Genomic DNA, 22,308 nt, shown 5'->3' with positions numbered 1-22,308 from the left:
TTTGTTGAGAACTTCGTGTGCCAGACCAATCAGTGGAAAACTCTCAAATAATCCCTCAAATAAAAGTTTATTTTAATGACATAATTAAAATACATTTGTACCACTAAGTGGACTTGTTTAATAAAAATCTTAATGGAATAAAATGGTATGTCATGACTAGAGTTCTTTTCCAATCTTAATTTTGCTTATAAAGTAGGCAAGTCAGTGAATGTGTTTAATTGTGGTTATTAGTCAGCTATTATGTCACTACACAAGCGCCATATTGGAGATTTATTGAAGATCATTTTAGTTTCACTCTTGTGGTTGAAAAGGTGCAGTGTGTGTGTAAAAGCTCTAATATTGGCTTTGATTTAACTAAACCATTGTCATGGCAACAACTTAGGTTGTGCTGTTTTCTTCTTTACTGGTCCTTTGGAATTTTGCTTTTTAAATGCAATCTGTAAATGGGGACAAATAGCTACCATGCTGGCCAGGCTGAATATTAGCTACAACCAGTTTTCAGCTCTGTTGGAAAAACAAACACGCAACAGCAAAATGAGAATAATCGCATATTTTAACCCTTGCTGCATGGATGATTCCAAAAATTCATTTTTGCAATGGATTGGAATTACATCGCCAGCAGACCAGATAACATAGCACATTAAATTCACAGAAAAATGGCTCATTTCTGCCTCACCCTTCAGATCTTGCAAAAGAAATTGATCTATCAAGCGTTTATTTATGTCAAGCTTTGTTTAACAAGAGACCCTGACACCACACCGGAGAATTTGCAATGGTTGTTTATTTTTCTTAAACGCACTTTTCCATGTAAAATGCAATACTAAGCAGTGCAACAAAGAAACACAGTACTCAACGTACTGGTACACTGCCACTGAAATAATAAATGAGTAAACAGCAACATGTACCGGCCTGGGCACCCTGTCCCGAACTGCACGGTACGAAACCAAACCCTGCACAAGTGTCTGTGTAAAGTAACAAAACGCACGGGATTGAAATAACACTAGCAATTGAAATGAGTACAGTTGACATTTATGAACTACTTATGCCTCTGTGCTGAGGTCTGAACTCTGGACTGGATTGTGTTTGGCATCTCCTGCATTCCCAGGCAACAACACTATATTGAAATGTTAACTGGTGCATTTTTTTTTATTAAAGAACATTTTGCAAAGTAACGTGCAACAGCTCCAAGTATATTGCATGAAAGATTCTTCCCGGGTTTGAAATAAAGTTCCTTCAAAATGTAGACTACAATTCCCACAATGCTTTCTTCTCCAGCAGGAAGAACGTGATGACACGCTGAGAAGTTTGGAGCTGGTGAACTCAGCTCCGGCCGATCATGTAGCTGCAGCTCCGTAATTACCGAACAGCTTTTTGCATTTGCAAATCTTCCGCTGCTTGCAGCTTGCTTCCGAGTTATGCAAACGGCCATTCCCTCTGCATAGCTCGCAGCTGCAAAAAAATCGCTCAGGATTCCCAGGTGGATGAAAATTGGGAAGCAGCAAGCTTTTGCATCTTTGTTGCAAAGCTGAAAAGGCAAAGTCTTTTGTGATCCCCTCCCCCTCCCCTCCCAGCAGGGGGAAAAAAAAGAAAAAAATGTCGCTGTCAAAAGGAGGTAAGGTTTGCACAGATATATGGAGAGATATTTGGGTAGAATGCAAAAAGACCTGTGCTTAATGCAAAATGCATTGGTGCACCTTGAGCTTTGCAATGTCAGTGCTAAGTTTCAAGGCTTGCAGAGCTGATTGCATTTCCTGTTTTAGCTGAACACACTGAATTTGCATTTTGCAGACAGAGGATCCTAAGGCTGGGTTTTGCTGTTCAGCTGGTCACTGACGTATTTGCATTCCGATTACTAAGCTCAGGGTGCTTTTTTGCAAACAGATCGAGGTGCTAATATATTACGTAAAGGGGGTCAGTGTTTAAATGCGTTGAATCCATGAGAAACTGCACGCCACTGTAATTTGCATTGAAAGCATTTCTTTTAAACACGATTTAAATGTATTAACTTCTTACAAACATGCAGTCCGTCGAAACAAAAAGTCGAAATGCATGAGTCAAACAAAATTGCAATTAAAGTAATTTACTGATTTGCAAAAAAAATCGACCAACACTTACGTTTCAGTTGAAATATATAACGCTATCAATAATATATTTGCATATCGAATTCTAAACTAGGCTAGAAGTGTCTCTTTATCGATTGCATTAATATTAGTGATTATTCGTCACTTGCAACACTCTGGCATGGATGTTGTAGAGAAACAATCACATTTTAAAAAACAAGATTCTAATATTAGAGTTCGGCTCTCTCAAACATGGAAAAATTGTCATGTCTGTGTGAATTGACCATTTATCGCCTGCAACTCACAAAGGCTGGAGGCATCTGTCGCCGCCAGCAATTCAATGACACAACCCCCCTCCATGGCTCGCACTGGAACTCTGTTGGTGGCCCATTCAGAATCGCAGCCCCTGGACACCTTTCAGTGACTCTTTTATTTTTTGAAAAAGAAACCTTTTAGCCACAAGTCATCTTTGGAAGGAGCGCTTGCTTTGAATAATTACCCGCATCCATAAACAAATCCCACCACCTCTTTATTCATTTGTGCTTAGGATGTTAGTGAGGGGAGTGAACAAGGTTCTATTGTTTTTATTTGAAATGTTCGCTGAAAACTCCAAATGAGAGGTGGGGTACAGCACCTTTTACACAAGCAATGTCGTATTTAGCCCATGTCCAGACTGTAATAGTCTGATCGTCTTCGTTGGCAACTTGTGCATTATCTTTCAATTGAAGTTCAGTGCCAGATTTTATCAGCTTCGGCATTTATGGGACTTTTGCTTCAAGTCCATTGAATTATGTGAACCCATGGAAAGGATGACGATGACATATTTCCTAGTTACTGTTTTACGTACTTTAGTATGGGTTATGTCCCCCGCCTCTTTTTATTTACTTCAATTCCCTTTTGGATTCCATTTATTACTACGTGACTGAGTCTATTGTGTTGACAGTCTATGACTTTGGATCATTCGAACGAGGCAGTCCTGTCCCAATTGGAGTAGACTCAACACCATGTCTTAGACTTAAAGACGGAATTATCAATACTGGGAAATGTTTATGATCATTAGGAATTACAACATTTTCAGAACTATCTTAGATATTAAATTGTTTATTAAAACGATCGTGAAATTTGTAACACGACCTCTGTCCTATCTATTTGCACCTGTGTTTTTCACATCCACAGGATATCCTAATCCATGACACAGCCAACTAGACAATGCCGGAGTGTAGTAGTGTTGTTCAGGTAGGCAAACAGTTCAGCCAGTTTTGCACAGCAAGTTCCTGTGACAACAGCGGGATAAATGATCAGATAATTGGTTTTGATGATCATGGTTGAGGAATTAAATTTGACGAGTAAGTTTTGTTTTAATAGTTTTTTGTTGAATTGGGTAATTTAGGTGATTGTATTTTCCAATCATGTAATTTGTAGTGACATCATTGACACAAAAGGAATTGGAAGGTGTGAGCTGTAGGGAGAGGCTGAATAGGCTGGGGATATTTTCCCAGGATTGTCGGAGGCTGAGGGGTGACCTTATAGAGGTTTATACAATCATGAGGGGCATGGATAGGGGAATAGTCAAGATTTTTTCCCTGGGGTGGGGGAGTCCAAACCTAGAGGACATAGGTCTAAGGTGAGAAGGGAAAGATTTAAAAGGGTCCTAAGGGGCAACTTTTTCATGCAGAGGGTGGTATGTGTATGGAATGAGCTGCCATAGGTAGTGGTGGAGGCTGGTACAATTACAACATTTAAAAGGCATCTGGATGGGTATAAGAATAGGAAGGGTTCAGAGGTATATGGGCCAAATGCTGACAAATGGGACTAAATTAATTTAGGATGTCTGGTTGGCATGAATAAGTTGGACTGAAGGGTCTGTTTCCATGCTGTACAACTCTATGACTCTAAACATAGAAAATGCTGGAGAAACTCAGCAGGTCTGGTGGCATCTATGAGGGAGAGAGAGAGAGACACGCACAGACACAGTTCATGTTTCAAGTTGGTCTGACTCTTCAGGTTTTCAGCATCAACTGTATTTTTCCTTTATTGAAGTGACATCTTTGAGCCTGATGCATACCCACAGTGGGAAATGGATCCAGGTGTTGTGCATATTCAGTGAAGTAGCTGATGGAAATGAGTTTGTAACATAATATAGTGAGGAAACAGAATACATTTAAACATGGTTGAATAATTCTAGGTTTTACTAAAAATTCTAATTAACATGAATAACATTTTTATTTCTATGCCACATTAACCTTATATTTTAGCCAAAGACTGCAGCATTAGGAAAATGAATGGCTTATTAAATTATATTTAGTTAAGGAAAGTGATGATTGACACTAATTTGGTTTTCTCAATTAGTAAAACCACTGAGGATATTTGTACTTCAGATCTAATGTAAAATAACTACAAACAGCTTGTGTTAATTATAATTTTTGTCACACTATATTTGAAGGAGTCCTAATGATGAGTTCCTGGAAATGATTATTTAATTTCTTTTCTGTGCATATGAGGCAATTTTTGCACCAAAATGAGCTAAAGCTGAAATCTATTTGTCATGTACTTCTAGGTCATTGCCTCTCTTCTGCCCTCTGTAGTAGCACTTGGAGGAATATTCTCCCAGTAAAATTTTTTGTTTCATAATTTATAATTGTACTGAATACAATGATTGAAATATTGTAAAATTTCATAAGTTGGACTTTATTTCTATAAAGGTTAAGATGAGAACTAAAATCCTTCAGGCAAATCTTATTGAAATGAGCTGTCAATAAGAGGCCGTGTTGTGTGTATCCATGGTGAGGGAACATGCAACTTAATGGTGCAGGCAGTGGGTGGTTTAGCTGTTATCATCATGTTATAGCTCCTTCAGATGTTAGTACTGTACTCCTTTCAGTCCTCTTATTTAAACACCGGTTTATGTTTGAAGGTCTTAACATGGCTTTTTAAACCAATTAAGTGAGTTTTCAACGATCAAGTCGCATCAAGCCTGTGCATGTGGTTCTGATAATGAAGACTTTGGAAAGTTGAGATTGCTTAGCATTGGACTAATAGCCAGAAAGTTTTAAGACTTGTTAGTAACTGAGCTTGCTCAAAATGAGGCGGTCCTGTCTGCTATGTTTGGTAACACAAACTAGTTAATATAATCAAAATTAATCCAATGAAAATCCCACTATTTTTGGACATCTCTTTTAAGTTTCAGTTTCAAATCCTCAGTAAACTAGAGGTGTTCATTTTTACCTTTTGATATTTAGGCTCTTGGATTATACATGAAACGAGCCCATTTAGTGGTCGATATGTTTTCTAGTTCCTCTAATTTCAGAACATTTAGAAATACTTTTTTTAGGTTCATACTTCCAGAAGCTCCAAGCTTTAATTTCCTGCCACAAAATCATAAATTGCTGGAGAAACTGAGGAGGTCAAGCAGCATCTGTGGAGAGAAAGTGGAGTTAACGTTTCCAGCTGGAGCTGGAGAAAAGTCAGTAGACCCAAAACGTTAACTCCACTTTCTCTCCACAGATGCTGCCTGACCTGCTCAGTTTCGCCAGCAATTTCTGATTTTTGTTTTTTATTCTCAGCATTCTTTGGTTTATTTTGGTTTAATTTCCTGCTGCTGTTTATTTGGCTGATGCATGACGCCTGAATACAATTGACAGTGAAGTGGATACCATTTTCATAGAGATGTACAGCATGGAAACAGACCCTTCGGTCCAACCCGTCCATGCCGACCAGATATCCCAACCCAATCTAGTTCCACCTGCCAGCACCTGGCCCATATCCTTCTAAACCCTTCCTATTTATATACCCATCCAAATGCCTTTTAAATGTTGCAATTGTACTAGCCGCAACCACTTCCTCTGGCAGCTCATTCCATACACGTACCACCCTCTGTGTAAAAAAGGTTGCCCCTGAGGTCTCTTTTATATCTTTCCCCTCTCACCTAAACGTATGCCCTTTAGTTCTGGATTCCCCAACCCCAGGGAAGAAAGACTTTGTCTATTTACCCTATCTATGCCCCTCATGATTTTATAAATCTCTATAAGGTCACCCCTCATCTTCTGACGCTCAGGGAAAACAGCCCTAGCCTCTCAAATCCTCCAACCCTGGCAATATCCTTGTAAATCTTTTCTGAACCCTTTCAAGTTTCACAACATCTTTCCAATAGGAAGGAGACCAGAATTGCACACAGTATTCCAAAAGTGGCCAAACTAATGTCTTGTACAGCCGCAACATGACCTCCCAACTCTTTTACTCAGTGCTCTGACCAATAAAGGAAAAAATACCAAAAGTCTTCTTCACTATCCTATCTACCTGCGACTCCACTTTCAAGGAGCTATGAATTTCCACTTCAAGGTCTCTTTGTTCAGCAACACTCCCTGGGACCTTACCATTACCATTAAGTGTATAAGTCCTGCTAAGATTTGCTTTCCTAATATGCAGCACCTCACATTTATCTGAATTAAATGCCATCTGCCATTCCTCAGCCCATTGGCCTATCTGATCAAGATCCTGTTGTAATCTGAGGTAACCTTCTTCGCTGTCCAGTACACCTCCAATTTTGGTGTCATCTGCAAACTTACTAACTATACCTGTTATACTCACATCCAAATCATTTATATAAATGATGAAAAGTAGAGGACCCAGCACCAATCCTTGTGGCACTCCACTGGTCACAGGCCTCCAGTCTGAAAAACAACCCTCCACCACCACCCTCTGTCTTCTACTTTGAGCCATTTCTGTATCCAAAGGGGTCTGAGTAGTCTGGCAGTCATTTCCGGGATGTCTTTGATGTAGGAGAGTGGCCCAGGTTTCTGGACGTGTTTTGTCTGATTGTTGGATTTGTTGCTCAGAAATGGGCGGACTGTGTTCATTGGCATAGTAGCCCACAATCCTACCAACACGCTAAAACAGCAGCTAATAAACTTGAAAGACCCTATACAGACAACAAGCAAAACTAATGTCATTTACAAAATACCTTGCAAGAACTATAACAAACACAACATTGGACAAACAGGCAGAAAGCTAGCCACCAGGACACTCTCACTAGTATCCTTACATACAGATGAGCAAGGACACCACTTCGACTGGGACAACACATCCATCCTAGGACAAGCCAAACAGAGACACGCACGAGAATTCCTAGAAGCATGGCATTCCAAATGGAACTCTATCAACAAACACATTGACTTGGATCCCATTTACCACCCCCTGAGAAAAGAACAGGAAATGACATCACAATAGGAAACTATGCCACCACAGGAAATTACATCACCAATCGTAGGAAACTCAAACATATAAATAGAAAGTGGGATACACCACCAGTGCTTCATTCAGAGGCACACTGAAGATGTTACTTGTAAGGTGATGAAACGTCGTAAAATGAACCTTCTAGCTCAGCGAGCAAACCTACGTCCAGAATATCAACACTGTACAGGTGGTCCCCGATTTACAAGCAGCTGAGTTATGAACCTTGTCCTTAAAGAATAGCTTCCCATGCAGGGGTGTATTCAGTTTAATTTTCATGATCTGACCTGCAAACATGTATCATTTTATTTTATTGTGTTACCACTTGCATACAAGTTGGCTTAGGAATGTACTTATGGATGGAACCCGTTAGCAACCTGGATACCACCTGCATATGACTTAAAAGCAGATATCTTCAATATAAGCAAGGAGAAGTGGTCAAATTGAATATTTAGAATGCAAATTGAATACATAGACTATATAATTGCAGCACTCTGACCTACCACAATGTTGCTGTTCTCTTTCCTAATGTCCTGCAATGATTGTGTGGTCTTATTTTAAAGAATATTCCTACTAAGTGCTGTACTGTCCACGTTGTGTTTTTGGATAGAAAATTTGGGCCTTACTACTTGTTTAAAAATTGGCACTATAAGACAACACAGCGAAACTTTTCAACTGGTTCAGTCCAATTTAAAACTGAATACAAGTATAATGCACACTGTTATGATGTAAAATAAAATGATTACAAGTGGGCTAATGTTTCCCTGTACAAGTGGGAATGAAATGATGGCAATGTGCATAATATCACAAACGTAATGGTGTTGATTAGAATCGCAGTGACAGTACTGTAACATTTAGCATGTTTTAAACTAGAGTTAGATTATCTCATACTAACATTTTCTGACCGTCAAATCAGTAACACTTTTCGTCCATTATTAAAAAGAAAGTCCATTAGCCCAGCCAGCCTTTTCATTCAGTTTCGTATAAAATCTAGCCATCCTGAACTTTATTTGCTGACAGAAATTTGTGTAGTTCCTTTTTGAGTCATGTTGTATTTGTGTGTCTGCCTCACTGGTTCAGGTGACCTGTGTGATTATCATCCTCATCCTAAAATAGCATTGCCTGACTTTGTTTTCTTCACCCTCCCTCAATTTGAAACAATAACTTGAATTTTTGTGAAATTATGTGAACCTGTGTCTTTGAAACCTGAATAATCTGAAATACGTCCAATAAATTGATGCTACAACATCTTAATCCCAGCAGTTCAATTACAATTTCTATATAAATCAGTTTTTGCTATTGACTTCTAAAATACAGATTTGAATGTGTCAGAATTAAATCTGGAACTCATCTTTTATAAAGTTAAATGAACTTTACATTTCTAGCAACATTTTCAAAAATTGAACGGAATTGTTCATTGTTTATCCCCAGATAAGAGTCAACGGTATTGTGGTGGGTTTGAAGTTACATGTGTGCCAGGATAGCAGATTTCCTTCTCTAAGGGCATTAATGAACTAGATGGTTTTCAACAACATTTGACACATTATGTCCATTTCCATTAGGCTAGCTTTTCATTTCATCTTTTTTCTTGAATTCACATTCAAAGCTATGTTCCCCTGGACATCAGCCTGTGGATCAGGGGTATAATCCAGTGATATTACCACTCCACCACCCACTTGATGCTCATTATAGAATTGATTTAAACACAGTGTCTAGCATTTGGAATATTAGACAGTGAAATATTTGGAAGCTCATAACATTGAGTTTAATAATATGTGCATTCATTTATTTCTCGATTTGTATGCTTATCAAATCAGCCAAGTGTGTTGGTGGTTCTAGGTTCATGTAGAGGTGACACTACTATTTTCAGGTTTTTTTGGGTGTTGAAACTGTTCCCAGTCATGCAGGCCTAAAATTTTAAAAAGCCGAAACTTGAATGTCCTCATTTGAACTTGTCCAATGTAACCTGTGATAGAAAGTGTAAATTATATGTCATATTTTTGCATAGGATTTTGAAGTAGAGGCTGATTCAGGTTGATTATGAGAAGTCCTTTTTTTTTTAAAAGGATGGAAGGCTGATTTGGAACAGTGACCTGAATAGTTCAGAAAACAGGTGGTTGCATTAGAATGTCTGAGAGAACCCTGTAGTGTTAATATAGTGTTATTTAACTAACTATTGATGAAATGTTTTTCCTGTTGGGTTTCTTGCAGATCAACTGAGCACATTAAGGCAGTTAGTTTAGTTTGATTTTAGAAGGTTTAAGGTGTTGATTCTGAACTGAACTCCCAGTTTCTGAAGAGAACAGTTTTTCTCTTAATGGGTGAGCAACCATTTTTATCCAGATTAGAGTGGTGCTGGAAAAGCATAACAGGTCAGGCAGCATCCGAGGAGCAGGAAAATCGACGTTTCGGGCAAAAGCCCTTCATCGATTTTCCTGCTCCTCTGATGCTGCCTGACCTGCTGTGCTTTTCCAGCACCACTCTAATGTTGACTCTGATCTCCAGCATCTGCAGGCCTCACTTTCACCTAACCTTTTTTAATCCCTCAGTACTGTTCTGAGGAACCAGCTAGCTCACCAAGAGTGATCTAGTCTGTGGAGCTTCCAAGCCTGGAGAGTTTATCGAGAAATCTTCAAATAGTTAGAATTGAAAATATTAGATCTTCAGAACAGTGAAATATTTATGCTAACAGATGCAGAAAGAATTGTAAATTAAAAAAAAATCAACAGTGCAAGGGGAAGAAAATTGGAAAGCATCAATTAATTAAGGATATTAAAAATCTGATATAGGAATGATATTTCCTTGGCATCAAATCTCTGTTACAGAGCTGTTGGAAAATGGTTGAAACTTTGTTTTCATGTTTATGTTAAGAGTTCTCTACTTGTCGTAATGTTATGTTCTGTTGTTAAAGAACATTTTCAGCCTTGTGTGAATATATTTCAGGAATTAACTGCCACTGTAACCAGCAGCAAAGATTCAACATATGATCTACCGATCCACAATCGTACTGGGATCAGATGTCTATTATTGCCATCAACTGATGTGGGGAGGTTGGGGTGGGGTAGATGGAATTATAATAACCTTTCATTTAAAGTCACGTGACTGCCATCATACTTGGCTTTTTGTCTTAAACTGTACTTCATATTTTTCTTCTATCAATGTTTTTGAAAGCTTTGTTTCTTGCTGGATCATGTGACCTGTTACAGTATCCTTCACAGTGAATCTGGAAAGTGAGTTCTAATCTGTTCTTGCCTGATATTCATATTGACATGCTTTCAGCTCTGGGACTGGACAAATAGGAGCAGGAATTTGGCTTTTCCAAACCCAGGGACGCTAAGCCCACAGGTAGAGCTGCTTGCTTTACCATTTTCACCCTAACGATTAGTCCCCCTCCCATAGGCTAACTCGGCATAGCCAGGGAATTGTCTCTGCCAGACTTCTGGCTACAAGACTCAGTTTAAAGAGAAATTGGGTCATGCATTAGTCAAAAAGTACATCTTTGTAATAAAATATAAATAGACTGAAAAGATCCCATAAAATGTGTACCACAAAATGACAATGATACTCAGTGCAATTACCCTCCAGAGGAAGCTGTTCTTGGCTATTTTAGCTATTAAGTCTGTCTGAATATTCACAGTGATTCTTCCTCCTTTCATGACTCTTTTCATCTGTACAAACAGTCTACAATTTTAACTTCTCCCTACTATGATCTGAAGTCCCCTGCTTCAAAAAGACCGCCATCATCCCAGTGCTAAAGAAAGAACATGCAGCGTGCCTGAATGACTACTGCCCAACAATGACACTGTTGACTCTGATCTCCATAATTGTGAAGTTCTTTAAGAAGTTAGCCATGGCTCTCATCAACTCCACTCTCCCAGATTGACTTGATACCTTGCAATTCGTCTACTAGTGCAACAGGTCCACAGCAAATACCATCTTTCTGGCCCTGCACTCATCCCTGGAACATGTGGATAACAAGGATACCTATGTCAGACTCCTTGTCTTGACTACTGCTTCACCTTCAACACCATAATTCCGGTCAAAGTGTGGTGCTGGAAAAGCGCAGCAGGTCAGGCAACATCCAAGGAGCAGGAGAGTCGACATTTCAGGGCATAATGTGGGGCTTGTGTCTGAAGCATTGACTCTCCTGCTCCTCGGATGTTGCCTGATCTGCTGTGCTTTTCCAGCGCAACACTTTTTGAGTCTGATCTCCAGCATCTGCAGTCCTCACTTTCTCTCACATCGTAATTCCAAACAAACCTATCTCTAAACTCCGAGACCTAGGTTTTGGCATCCCCCCCTCTGTAACTGGGTCAGAAAGTTGAGGATCTGTACACCACAATCTGTGAGAGCACGCAACAACACCTCTTCCATGATAATCTCAACACCGGTGCCTCACAAAGCTGTGTACTCAGCCCCCTACTATGCATTCTATACACTCACCGCTGTGTGGCTAAATTCAGCTCCATCTCCACTTACAAGTTTGCTGATGATATCACTGTTATAAATTGGATCTCAAACAATGCTGAGCCAAAATACAGGTAAGAGATAGAGTGCTTAGAGGCATGATGTAAGGATAATAATGTCCCTCAACATCAGCAAAACAAGGGAACTGGTCAATGACTTCAGGAAGCGGAGTAGAGGGCACTCTCCTGTCTCCATCAATGGTGCTGAGGTGGAGATGGTTGAAAAAGGGTCAGGTTCCTGGGAGTGGCGATCACCAGCAATCTGTCCCGGTCCACTCACGTTAATGCGATGGTCAAGAAAGCACAACAATACCTCTACTTCCTCAGAAGGCTAAGGAAATTTGGCAATTCCACAAAGATTCCTGTCAATTTTTATAGATGCACTATAGAAAGCATCCTGTCTGGATGCATCATGCTGCAGTATGGCAACTGCTCTTCCCAACACTTTAAGAAACTACAGAGAGTTGTGAACACAGCCCGGTCCATCATACAAAGCGGCCTTCCATCCATGGACTCCATCTATACTTCTCAGTGCCTCAGGAAAGCAACCAATATAATCAAAGACTCCTCCCACCCCAGTTATACACACTTCTACCATCTTCCATTGGGCACAAGATATAAAAGTGTGAATACATGTATGAATAGATTCAAGAACAGCTTCTTCCCTGCTGTTATCAGACTTTTGAATGGACCTCTCAAATGTTAATGCTGATCTCTCTGTCTCTCTTTTTTTCATCTTCTCTGTGACTGTCACACTCTATTATGCACTCTGTTCTGCTACCTTGATGCACTTTATATGGTATGATCTGTCTGTATATCATGCAAAACAACAAATTTCACTGTATCTCAATACATGTGACAACAATAAATCAAATAAACTAACTTACTCGGACCTCCGTTTTAGATTGTTAATTCAATCGACAAAGGCTACCTCTGATTACATTGAGACCACTGTCAGTATCTAGCAACTTGCTTCATTAGGAGTTTAATTACAATTGGTCATTGCTTTAATCAAGAATAGAATTGCTGTCATCACATACACTTCACTAACTTTGAGGAAATTGGAATGACTTTTGCAGAAATCCTTGTTTTATCTTGATCATGCGATTTGTTTTTTGAATTCCTAACTACTTTCTGTTCTGCTGCATTTGCATATTGTCTGCCACACAATCTGTCCTTTCCAGGTTTGGGATGATAGAATGGTTCAGATCATGTCCGTTATCTTGGTCATGCCAATTGCTGGTTCACTGAAACCTAATTTCTTGAATGATATAGGCAAGGAACTTTACTGAGCTTTCTCCATTATATTCTTGCCAAGGAAACAAAATGTTGCCAGTGCTCTTTTTTTACATGAATAACATCCACTGGCAAAAGCCTCCTACTTTTCAAAGCAACTTAAGAGTCCTAGTTCAGGATTCTTTTATGCAGGTTCAGTTGGCATTTAGGAAGGCAAATGCAATGTTAGCATTCATTTTAAGAGGGCTAGAGTACGAAAACAGGGATGGAATGCTGAGACTGTATAAGGCTCTGGTCAGATTGCATTTGGAATATTATGAGCAGTTTTGGGCTGTGTATTTAAGGAAGGATGTGCTGGCCTTGGAGGAGATCCAGAGGAGGTTCACAATAATGATCCCAGAAATGAACGGTTTATAATATGAGGAGCGGTTGAAGACTCTGCCTATGTACTCAGTGGAGTTTAGAAGGATGAAGGAGGATCTCATTGAAACTTACTGAATACTGAGAGGCCTAGATAGAGTGAATGTGGAGAGAATATTACAACTAGTGGCAGAGATGAGTACTGGAGGATACAGCCTCAGAGTGAATGGCCAACCCTTTAGAACTGAGATGAGGAAGAATTTCCTCAGGAGGAGGGTGGTGAATCTGTGGAACTTATTGCCACAGAGGCAAATCATTAAGTGTCTTTTGGACGGAGTTCAGATTAATAAGGAGATTAAGGCTTATGAGGAGAAGGCAAGAGAATGATATTGAGAAAAATATTAGCAATGATTGAATGGTGGGGCAGACTGGGAATTTGAATTCAATGAAAATCTGTCATTAAGAGTGTAATGATGACCAAGAAACCATTGTTGATTGTCAGGAAAGACCCATCTGATCACTAATGTCCTTTTAGGGAAGGAAACTACCATCCTAACCTGGTCTGGGCTGCATGTGACTCCAGACCCACAGCAACTGGTTGATCTTCAATGCCCTCTGGGATGGGCAACAAATGTTAGCCTAACCAGTAATGGCCTCATCCTGTGAATAAATAAAGTCCTGTATGCTACTGGGTCTTCCACTGTGAAGATTGATGCCAAGTATCTATTTAATTCTTCCACCATTTCTTTGTTTCCCATTTCAGGTAGTTCTTCTGTAATGCGATGGTTGCATTCTTGTGCAACCCTGCATTATAGAAAAGTCACACCTTAGAAATCATGTTTAAAGTGTTGGCACTGTAATCACATTACAGCCAACGCATTTTAAAAGTTCACGCTTTAGAAACAGTGTCCCCAATTTGTTAATGGTGTTACAGCAAATTTGCATTAACGAAACACTCGTTATGGCAGAGCAACCTGTCTGACTTCTCCCGCCTCATTTTCCAGTGGCCCACTCTTCCCTCACTCCTACCTCTTATGTATTGAGAAAAAACACTTGCAATCTTCTTTTAGATTACTAGCTAGCTCCCTCATATTTCATCTTCTCCCCCTTTATTACTTTTTTGGTCATCCTCTGCTGGCTTTTAAAGGATTCCAATCCTTTGGCTTCCCACTAATCCGAACCACACTGTATGCTTTTTCTTTTGCTTTAATGCTGTCCCTGAATTCCCTCATTAGCCATGATTGCTTAATCCTCCCCTTAGTATGTTTCTTCTTCCTTGGGATGCATTTCTGCTGTGGTTCTTGAATTACCCCCAGAACCTTCAGCCAATGCTGCTCCGCCATCTTCCATGCCAGGCTGCCCTTCCAATCAACTCCAGCTAGCTCCTTCCTCATGCCTTTGTTGTTATCGTTACTCAATAGTAATGCCGTTGCATCTGATTCCAGCTTCTTCTCCTCAAACTGCAGGGTGAATTCTGTCATATTATGGTCACTGCTCCCTAAGATTTCCTTCATTTGAAGGTCAAGTCTGGCTCCACACCAAATCCAGAATTGCCCCTAGTGGGCTGTACCACAAGCTGCTCCACAAAAAAAAGTCTTGTAGACATTCCATGAATTCCTTCCCTTGGGCTCTGCTACCAATCTGATTTTTCCCAATCCACCTGCCTATTGAGGTTCCCCCATGATTATTGTAATAGTGCCTTTCTTACGCACCTTTTCTATCTCCTGATTTATTTTCTGCCCCAGCTGGGTCAGAGTCTGGCGTATTGGGCTCTCTGGGAGTGTTAATGGTAGGTTGGGGGATCACGTTAAACATTATTCTGAGGAAGGGTCAGTTGACCTGAAACGTTAACTCAATTCACTCCACAGATGTTTCCAGATCAGTGGAGCTTTTCCAACCATTTCTGTTTTTGTCTGTAACATTTCCTGAGTTTACTTAACTGCAGCTGATCCCTGTGAATTGTTTAAAAGATATTTTCCGGGCTAGGGAAATTGCCCTGTAGAATCTTCAATTTCCTGGGTTATTCCCTCAGAGTCTGTGCTGTTGGGGATTCCACAGAATCCACACACTCAACTCCCATCCATTCTGCAGAAACAGGTATTTGGCAATTGGAAGATCTAGGCCTTGTGTCTACGTGCATCCTTGCATGTGATAAAGGGAAAATATCCCTCTGCCTTTAAAGGTAAAAAAGAATATGTTGTCACATTGCATAGATTCCAGATTAGACAGACAGTGTATCTTTTAAGACAGTTACTTGACAACACAACACATGATGTTCCTGTGTTTAGATACCCACCTCACCATGAGTAAGGTTCTCAGTACAATGGAGTCAGTGTGTTCAGTCAGACATTATGCATATGTAACGTAAGGTAACATCAGTAAGCATAGAACAAAGACCATGCATAAGTCTCTGAAATTAACGTAAATAATTAGTGTTGTTAATGAACTTCAAGACATCGTCCTCACAAAGGACCAAGCCTTCATTACATCAGCTAGAGGGCAGCACTGAGACCATATCATGTTGGTAGTGGGATCTGATACGACAAGCTTTGCAAGACAGAGCTCTAACAGTCTGATTGCATTTTCTCTGTTTTTAAATGACATTTCACTAAAGGAGCCCTAGGTTCTGTCATGTGTAGCTAAAAATTTAAGTGGATTTCAAGAAAGATTTGTGTTTTGGCATTTATAAGGAATTGAATTTCAGTAAAATTGCTGCATTTGCTTTGAGACTTCTGAGTTTGCAATTGTTGCAAAATGAAATTGAGAACATCGTGAGCAAGTGGGAAAGAGAGATTGAATGAATCATAAACCTACCAGGATAGTAGTAGGCAGATGGAGCCATGTCTGTGGCTTATTTTGTCAAATTACAGTGATATTCAATTCCATTCTGATCTGTCTCCAGTTGTCTAGACCACATGGTTCATACTGATTTACTGCAAGCTAGCAAATTTTATTGCAGCTTTGTTTCAGATTACCCAGCAATTACTGAACCCAAAATGTTTCAGATTTTGTTTTTGTTCTCAATTTTCTTTTCAAGGCCACAATGCCACCAGAAGGCATCCTGTCCCCAGGTTTCTTGTACATCTGTGAACTGAGATACGAACTGCCCATTTGTTGCCTTTCTTAGTGTTTATTGAATATGCATACATGAAGACTTTAACTTCAACATAGGCCACATTTGTAGTCTCTTGCTGAATAGTTTTGAAAGAATGAAAACATCACAATAGCACTGCTAATATTTTTTATGATTGCTCCATATCCTCTGTGATTGTATGGGCTTTCATAATTTAAGCTTTTTCCAACAGTACTTGTACAACTGCAAAACCTGATATCACCTTTATTTTTTTATTCCTGTCTACACCACAGGTCTTTCCCATTTGCCCTTTCTGATACTGGAACTTAATACAGTGAAGTGCCCACAAAACATGAAGCCTCCCACAGTCAATTGTCAAATACAAGTTCAGATTACTTGAGATTGAGCCTGATGGCATGTTAATGATTTTCTTTCTCTTCTGTTTTCTCCTGTCTTCAGATTTCTTTTTCAGCAATGGCATCTGTTTTGATCTTTGCTTTTGATTTTCTTCTGAATTTGTAAGGAATAAACAGTATCTGGGATGGGTTTTTAGACAGCGATGGACTTTTTCAAGTTCTGTTTTCTGTTCTAAAATGCAAACATCCTGCTGAATGAATTGTTCTCTGGTTCCTAATCAGAGAGTGAACAGTTGGTTGTCAGGAGGCCAACTATGTAAGATGTATAACTGGTGATTCACACCTCCTGATATCAAGTCATAGCAAATGTGTGAGAGGTAAGATCGAAGGCTCTCTTCCCAATGTACTGTAAATATATCCTGGCCGCAGTGTGGTTCCTTTTTCATCTGCCAACTGCATTTCTCACAGGCATCCGCTCTGTAGCCACCATCAGCCACGAATAGCAGGGAGTCTGTGATTGGACATTAATTGAAATGTAAGGAGCAAAAGAAACCATAATAACTAGTTATAAGCTAGGATAGCTATCAATCAATGCATGACTTTCTGTTGATAATGTTTATCTGTTGTCAAAATATGGCCAGTGCTGTGCCGGTTCATTCAGTAACAGCATTTCTTTGAGTCTGTCTGTGACAGACAGGATTGTAATTATCTTTGTGTAACAAGCCCCATCATTTCCTGCTGGATCTACTTTGAGAGGAAAAGGCTTCAAATTTCTTAACGTGTATACATAGTTGAAATTGAGATGATGAACTCACTCTTTTTCATGTTTCATTTTAAATATGATGTAGTGGTTAGTTTACAAAATTGCTATTTTAGATTAAACAAATGTAATAAAACAAAATCACATGGTTTAGCTTATTTTTAAGAATGGTTTTTAAATTGTGGCATGTTCACACACTTACTGTGTTAAAGCTCTTTCTAAGTGTGGCATTTAATGGGCATTAGCCTTCACTAAATAAACAGAAACTGATTAGCAGCGCAATGGTTATTACTCACACCCTAAGAGTTCAGCAAGTTTGTTGTTCCACTTTTTAATACATGACTTCTTGTGATTTGTTGTACTAAGAGTAGGATTTAGATCTAGTTTTAAATTGGTATGTTAGTATGACAGGTTGTCATCTGTATTGTTTTAGAGCTATTCGTGACGAGAATATAAATTGTGTTAGTACGTTGAATATAGTATTACTACTTCTATTATGTTCTTTAGGAGCCAAAAGAACTACTGTTTACTTTTTAAACTTGTAATATTGTTTGTGATAATAGGATAAAGTCAGAATATTTCTGTATTTAAGCAAGGAATCGCGATAATGCAATTTGAACAGACAGACTCAAAGAAATACTTTATATTTTCTTTTTTGGAATTATTAATTTGACATTTTTGTATATAATAAATGGGTTACTGCCTCGATTTTCTTTCCTTTGTCCAGTCTGGGGAGGCTTATTTTTTTGAAGGCCACTTGTATTTTAAATTGTTAATCAGAACTACAACTCCAGAACATTCATTATTTTCTTGCTGTGAGTATATCACACTTCTCCACCCAGTTCAGCGTAAACTTTCTCATTTAGCCATGACATATCATGCCTAGTTATTACTTTAAGAGGATTTCTGAAACATCAAAGCAAAATGAGCCTGACAGCTGCCTTGAAATGCCTCATAATTTGACTGATTTTAGCTCTTCCCATGTAGTGGATTTTGGTTTTGTGTTGTTTCTTTAAGGGAGCATTATCCTGCCCATTATTGAATATCATTCTCACAGACTGCGAGAGAAAGGAGATCTCTGAAAGTCAGGACCCACTGCCCAGCTTTTTATTTGCTGCTTGCTATTGTTGGAACTCCCACTTTGTCCCAAGAAGAGATCTTTTGATCTTAGTAGTATCTTCTTCTTGGAGAGTTGCTGACTGGAGTGGACTGTTTTGAAACTTTTCTTGTGGATTGAAAGCTCCTCTTGCTGCGTCAGCAAACCTGTGTTGGTACTCTATGGCTGGGCCAAGCTGGCTCTGATGTGGAGCTTTCCAGCTACAAGAAGAAAGGACGAGAGTGGCACCCTCATTCCCTTGTGGTTGCTGTCTTCCACACGTGTTGGGCTCCTTCTGTTAGAGTCCATGGGTGACTCTGGGGAAATGATCTCTCCTCTCCAATGAAAGATCTGTGTTTTGCAAGTAAAGTTCAGTCTGGCTGGTGAGCTGCACTGCTTGTGGTAATGTAAGCTCTTCTTTAGACTGCAAACATTCTGATAGGGTTTACCCTGTAACCTCACTACAGTAGTCCTGTATAATCTCTTCTTTCATGTTCCATTCTGGCAATTATTTGCTGGATAGTATAAATCATCTCCTGGTTCCTAGTTGTGAATGTTAAACTTTGGCTGGTCTATAGTTGGGTTTTGTTTTAAACTGAATTGTAAATCAAAGACTTTCATTGCATTGCTTTATGTTCCAGTTTCTTCTGTTGTGTATAACCTGGTTAGAATGGCATTGATAGTGCCTCTGTGTGTACAACAATTCACTAACTTGATCCATATCTGGCTTTTCAGTCAAGGCCTGAATCAATATGCTATCCGTTAAATCATTGGCACCAGTTAGTCTAATACATAGCCTGGTTGAAATCTTCTTTATGGTCTAAAGACTTTGGTAAAACACAAGTTTTTCCATCATTGGTGTGTACACTCTTGTAAGTGAAGACTAACAGGCTTTTTTTAAACATAACTAAAAAGGGTGGTACAGTGTCTCATTGGTTAGCACCACAGGTTTGTAGATAGCTTGCTGAAGAAGCAAAAGGAACTTTCAATCTACGAGGAAATTTTCAAAACAGTCCACTCCAGTCAGCACCTCTCGGCAAGTAAATGCTACTGAGGCAAAGCAACATTCTTCTTGGGGACAAAATGTGAGTTCCAACAATGGTAAGCAGTGAATTTAAAAAAAAAACTAGCCATAGAAGATGACATACAATTAGGGGGGCAAACTATTGAGCTTCTAGAAATGCAGGCTGCTGTTGCAAAGCTTAAAATTCAGGATCAAAAGAAGCTCAGACAGATCAATGTTCAAGATTTCAAACTCTAACTCCCTCAGTGAAACTGCTGACCTATAAGCCCAGTTAATGACAGTCACAAATATAATCAACCTTGCGAACTGTGAAAGGAGAAGATTGCTGAAGATCTCTTATAAGAAAACAAATCCTGTGCAGGGATATCAGTGTTCTCACCTCATTGACACAACGAAAAGATACATTGACAGAGGCAAAAAGTCTCCCTCTTATGAGAACAGTTGGAGCTCCAATATATTCTGAACTACTAGCTGAAGAAAACTTTCTGCTACCATCTTAAAAAGTGATGATCTTTGAAAAGAAACTCGATAGAGGGAACAGAAATTTTAGTTTAAATTTATAGAACAGTTGTGTTGAAGCAAGCTCTTGTTCATGATGGAAATCTTGAAAAAAACTTAGAAATAAAATGGGCAGTAAACCATTTGCTGCCTAACCTGTAGACCATAGAACAATGTGGGAAGTTCTTACAGTTCCAGGTCCAGAGGTCTCTTTCCTTGTCACCGATGACGCACTTGTAATTTCTGATCAAGTTTTGGAAACGTTTGCCCTTTACTAGAAACTGCTATCCACTCCATCCCCTTTGCAGACAACAATAAGCAAGCACACATATCCCATGTATCCTCCCATAATGTTTGGAATGCTGTTGCAGTTTGTCACAATACTGGTCCTTTTTACAAGGTTACGATGCCCTTGAGGTTTTTTTTCAGAGAAGTTAGAGGCTGGGTTTGAAAGTTTCACTGTGGCCCTTTTGTTTACCCTAACAGATAAAACCTCCAGCCTAAGACTTCTACGTCTTAAAAGAAACTGGTATAATTAAAGGGGAGTGGCCAGCTAGCTGTATAGCGAGCCTTCGTTTTGATTAGAGTTTTTTTGATTCAGTTCAGAAGTTCAGTGAGTTCAGTGGCAGCGATGTCTGGAAAAGGCAGTGGGATCTTCTCTCTCTCCTTCTGCCCCTCTGACATTGCAAACTGGAAGCTGGCTGTGTCATGATTACTGTTAGTGCTAAGGCATGTGTGTATTGGGACGGTTGCAAGTATGTTTGGAACAGCATCATTAAAGTCGGGTTAAGATAAATGATCTGGTATTCTCTTTTCTGTTCTTTGTGTTTCATTGCATAATTTTGTAAAGAAATTCTGTTTGTTTTAAAACTTGGCTGTGGAACCAGCTAATTCACTCAGAGAACATCCATTGTGCACTTAGCTAAAACAAATAGCAAAGTTACGGTCTGGGCTACCTGCTTAAAAATGTTTTCAGGAGGTCTGACCTAGTCCATAACAAGATTAATGTTTAGAACCTCAAGAGACTTCAGATAGTTGGTGGAGTGGGAGTAACTATGACTTTAAAGTTAAATATTCATCGCCAAATATTGATGGTTAAAAAGGGTGCTGTAGAGAACTTGGTAGATGTGGACCAAAGGGTTAAAACTACATATCGAGTTATGTCAAACTGACACATCAGATTCCTTGGAACTGCAGATTGTGTCTGTACAGCTCCAGAAGATGTTCTATCTCACCATCCCTATAAGTGATTAATTATATATATAATTTAATGTTCACTTACTGAGGTTGGTTTGCTCAGTTGGTTGGACAGTTGGTTTGCAATGCAGACTGATGCCTACAGATGGGTTCAATTCCCTCGGCAGCTGAGGCTACCATGAAGGTTCCAATCCTCACCTGAGGCCTGCTGACCCACAAACTCACCACAAGTCCCTCTCTATAATGAGGGAATGGGACTATGGTGGCTTTACGTTTATATCATTACAGATTTACTACATACATCCTATGTGTTTGTAAAAATTCATGAGCGACATTTTTGTGCTTGAGCTGATTTGAAGTAGTTGCTGTTGATGTAGTGTTGTCCAGCAGAAGTTCTTGACCAGTCTCTGTGTGGCTAGGGGAATGTTGGGGTCGTCACAAGCACAGTTTTAGTTGAAAACTCTTTACGAGCACTGACAGATAAATGTATTGGACATCTGTATATTTGTTTAAACATAGACAAGAAGATAAGGCAATCACAATGATCAAACCACTAAATATGCAATTCATTTTTAAGAATATGAGTTTAAACCTCAAATTCCTGACGTAAATGCTGCATGAGTGGTTTAGATCATCTGCTTAAAGACCTCTGTTACTCATATTTTTACTTATTGAAGAAAGCTGTAGTGACTCCCATCTAGCTCATGGCTCATGCACAAGGCAACACTTAATGTATAAATAAACAAATTGTTACATTTGAGTGAAGGACCATGAATGTTTAAAAATACGTGCAAATATCTCCTTTCAACCAACCACCACAAAATTCGTTACTTTAAAAGTACAAACTTTTTTGGACAGGAAATAATTAACAGAACAAGCTGTATTGATCTAACAAATGGTTTAAGACTGTGTGTGTGTTAGGTGCTCAGCTTTACTTCTTTTTCCCAAGAACT

General features: G+C 39.3%; 1 protein-coding gene across 3 annotated transcripts in view; it reads left to right on the top strand.

The window, feature by feature from the left end:
* Positions 1-1,073: 1,073 nt before the first annotated feature.
* The window catches only part of LOC122562211 (dual specificity mitogen-activated protein kinase kinase 6), a 141,115-nt gene continuing 119,880 nt past the window's right edge, over positions 1,074-22,308 (top strand). For 2 of the 3 annotated variants that reach the window (XM_043714911.1, XM_043714912.1), the window contains exon 1: positions 1,074-1,612. In XM_043714911.1, the coding sequence (XP_043570846.1) occupies positions 1,594-1,612 (19 nt within the window). In that variant the 5' untranslated portion in view covers positions 1,074-1,593. Of the gene's footprint in view, positions 1,613-3,236; positions 3,297-22,308 lie in introns of all 3 variants that reach the window. The other variant, XM_043714914.1, reaches the window with a different exon arrangement.

This window comes from Chiloscyllium plagiosum, chromosome 24 (genome assembly GCF_004010195.1).
Source record: "Chiloscyllium plagiosum isolate BGI_BamShark_2017 chromosome 24, ASM401019v2, whole genome shotgun sequence".
Classification (NCBI taxonomy): domain Eukaryota; kingdom Metazoa; phylum Chordata; class Chondrichthyes; order Orectolobiformes; family Hemiscylliidae; genus Chiloscyllium; species Chiloscyllium plagiosum.
The sequence above is the reverse complement of the archived record's forward strand: the minus strand, read 5'-3'. Positions and strand labels throughout refer to the sequence as shown.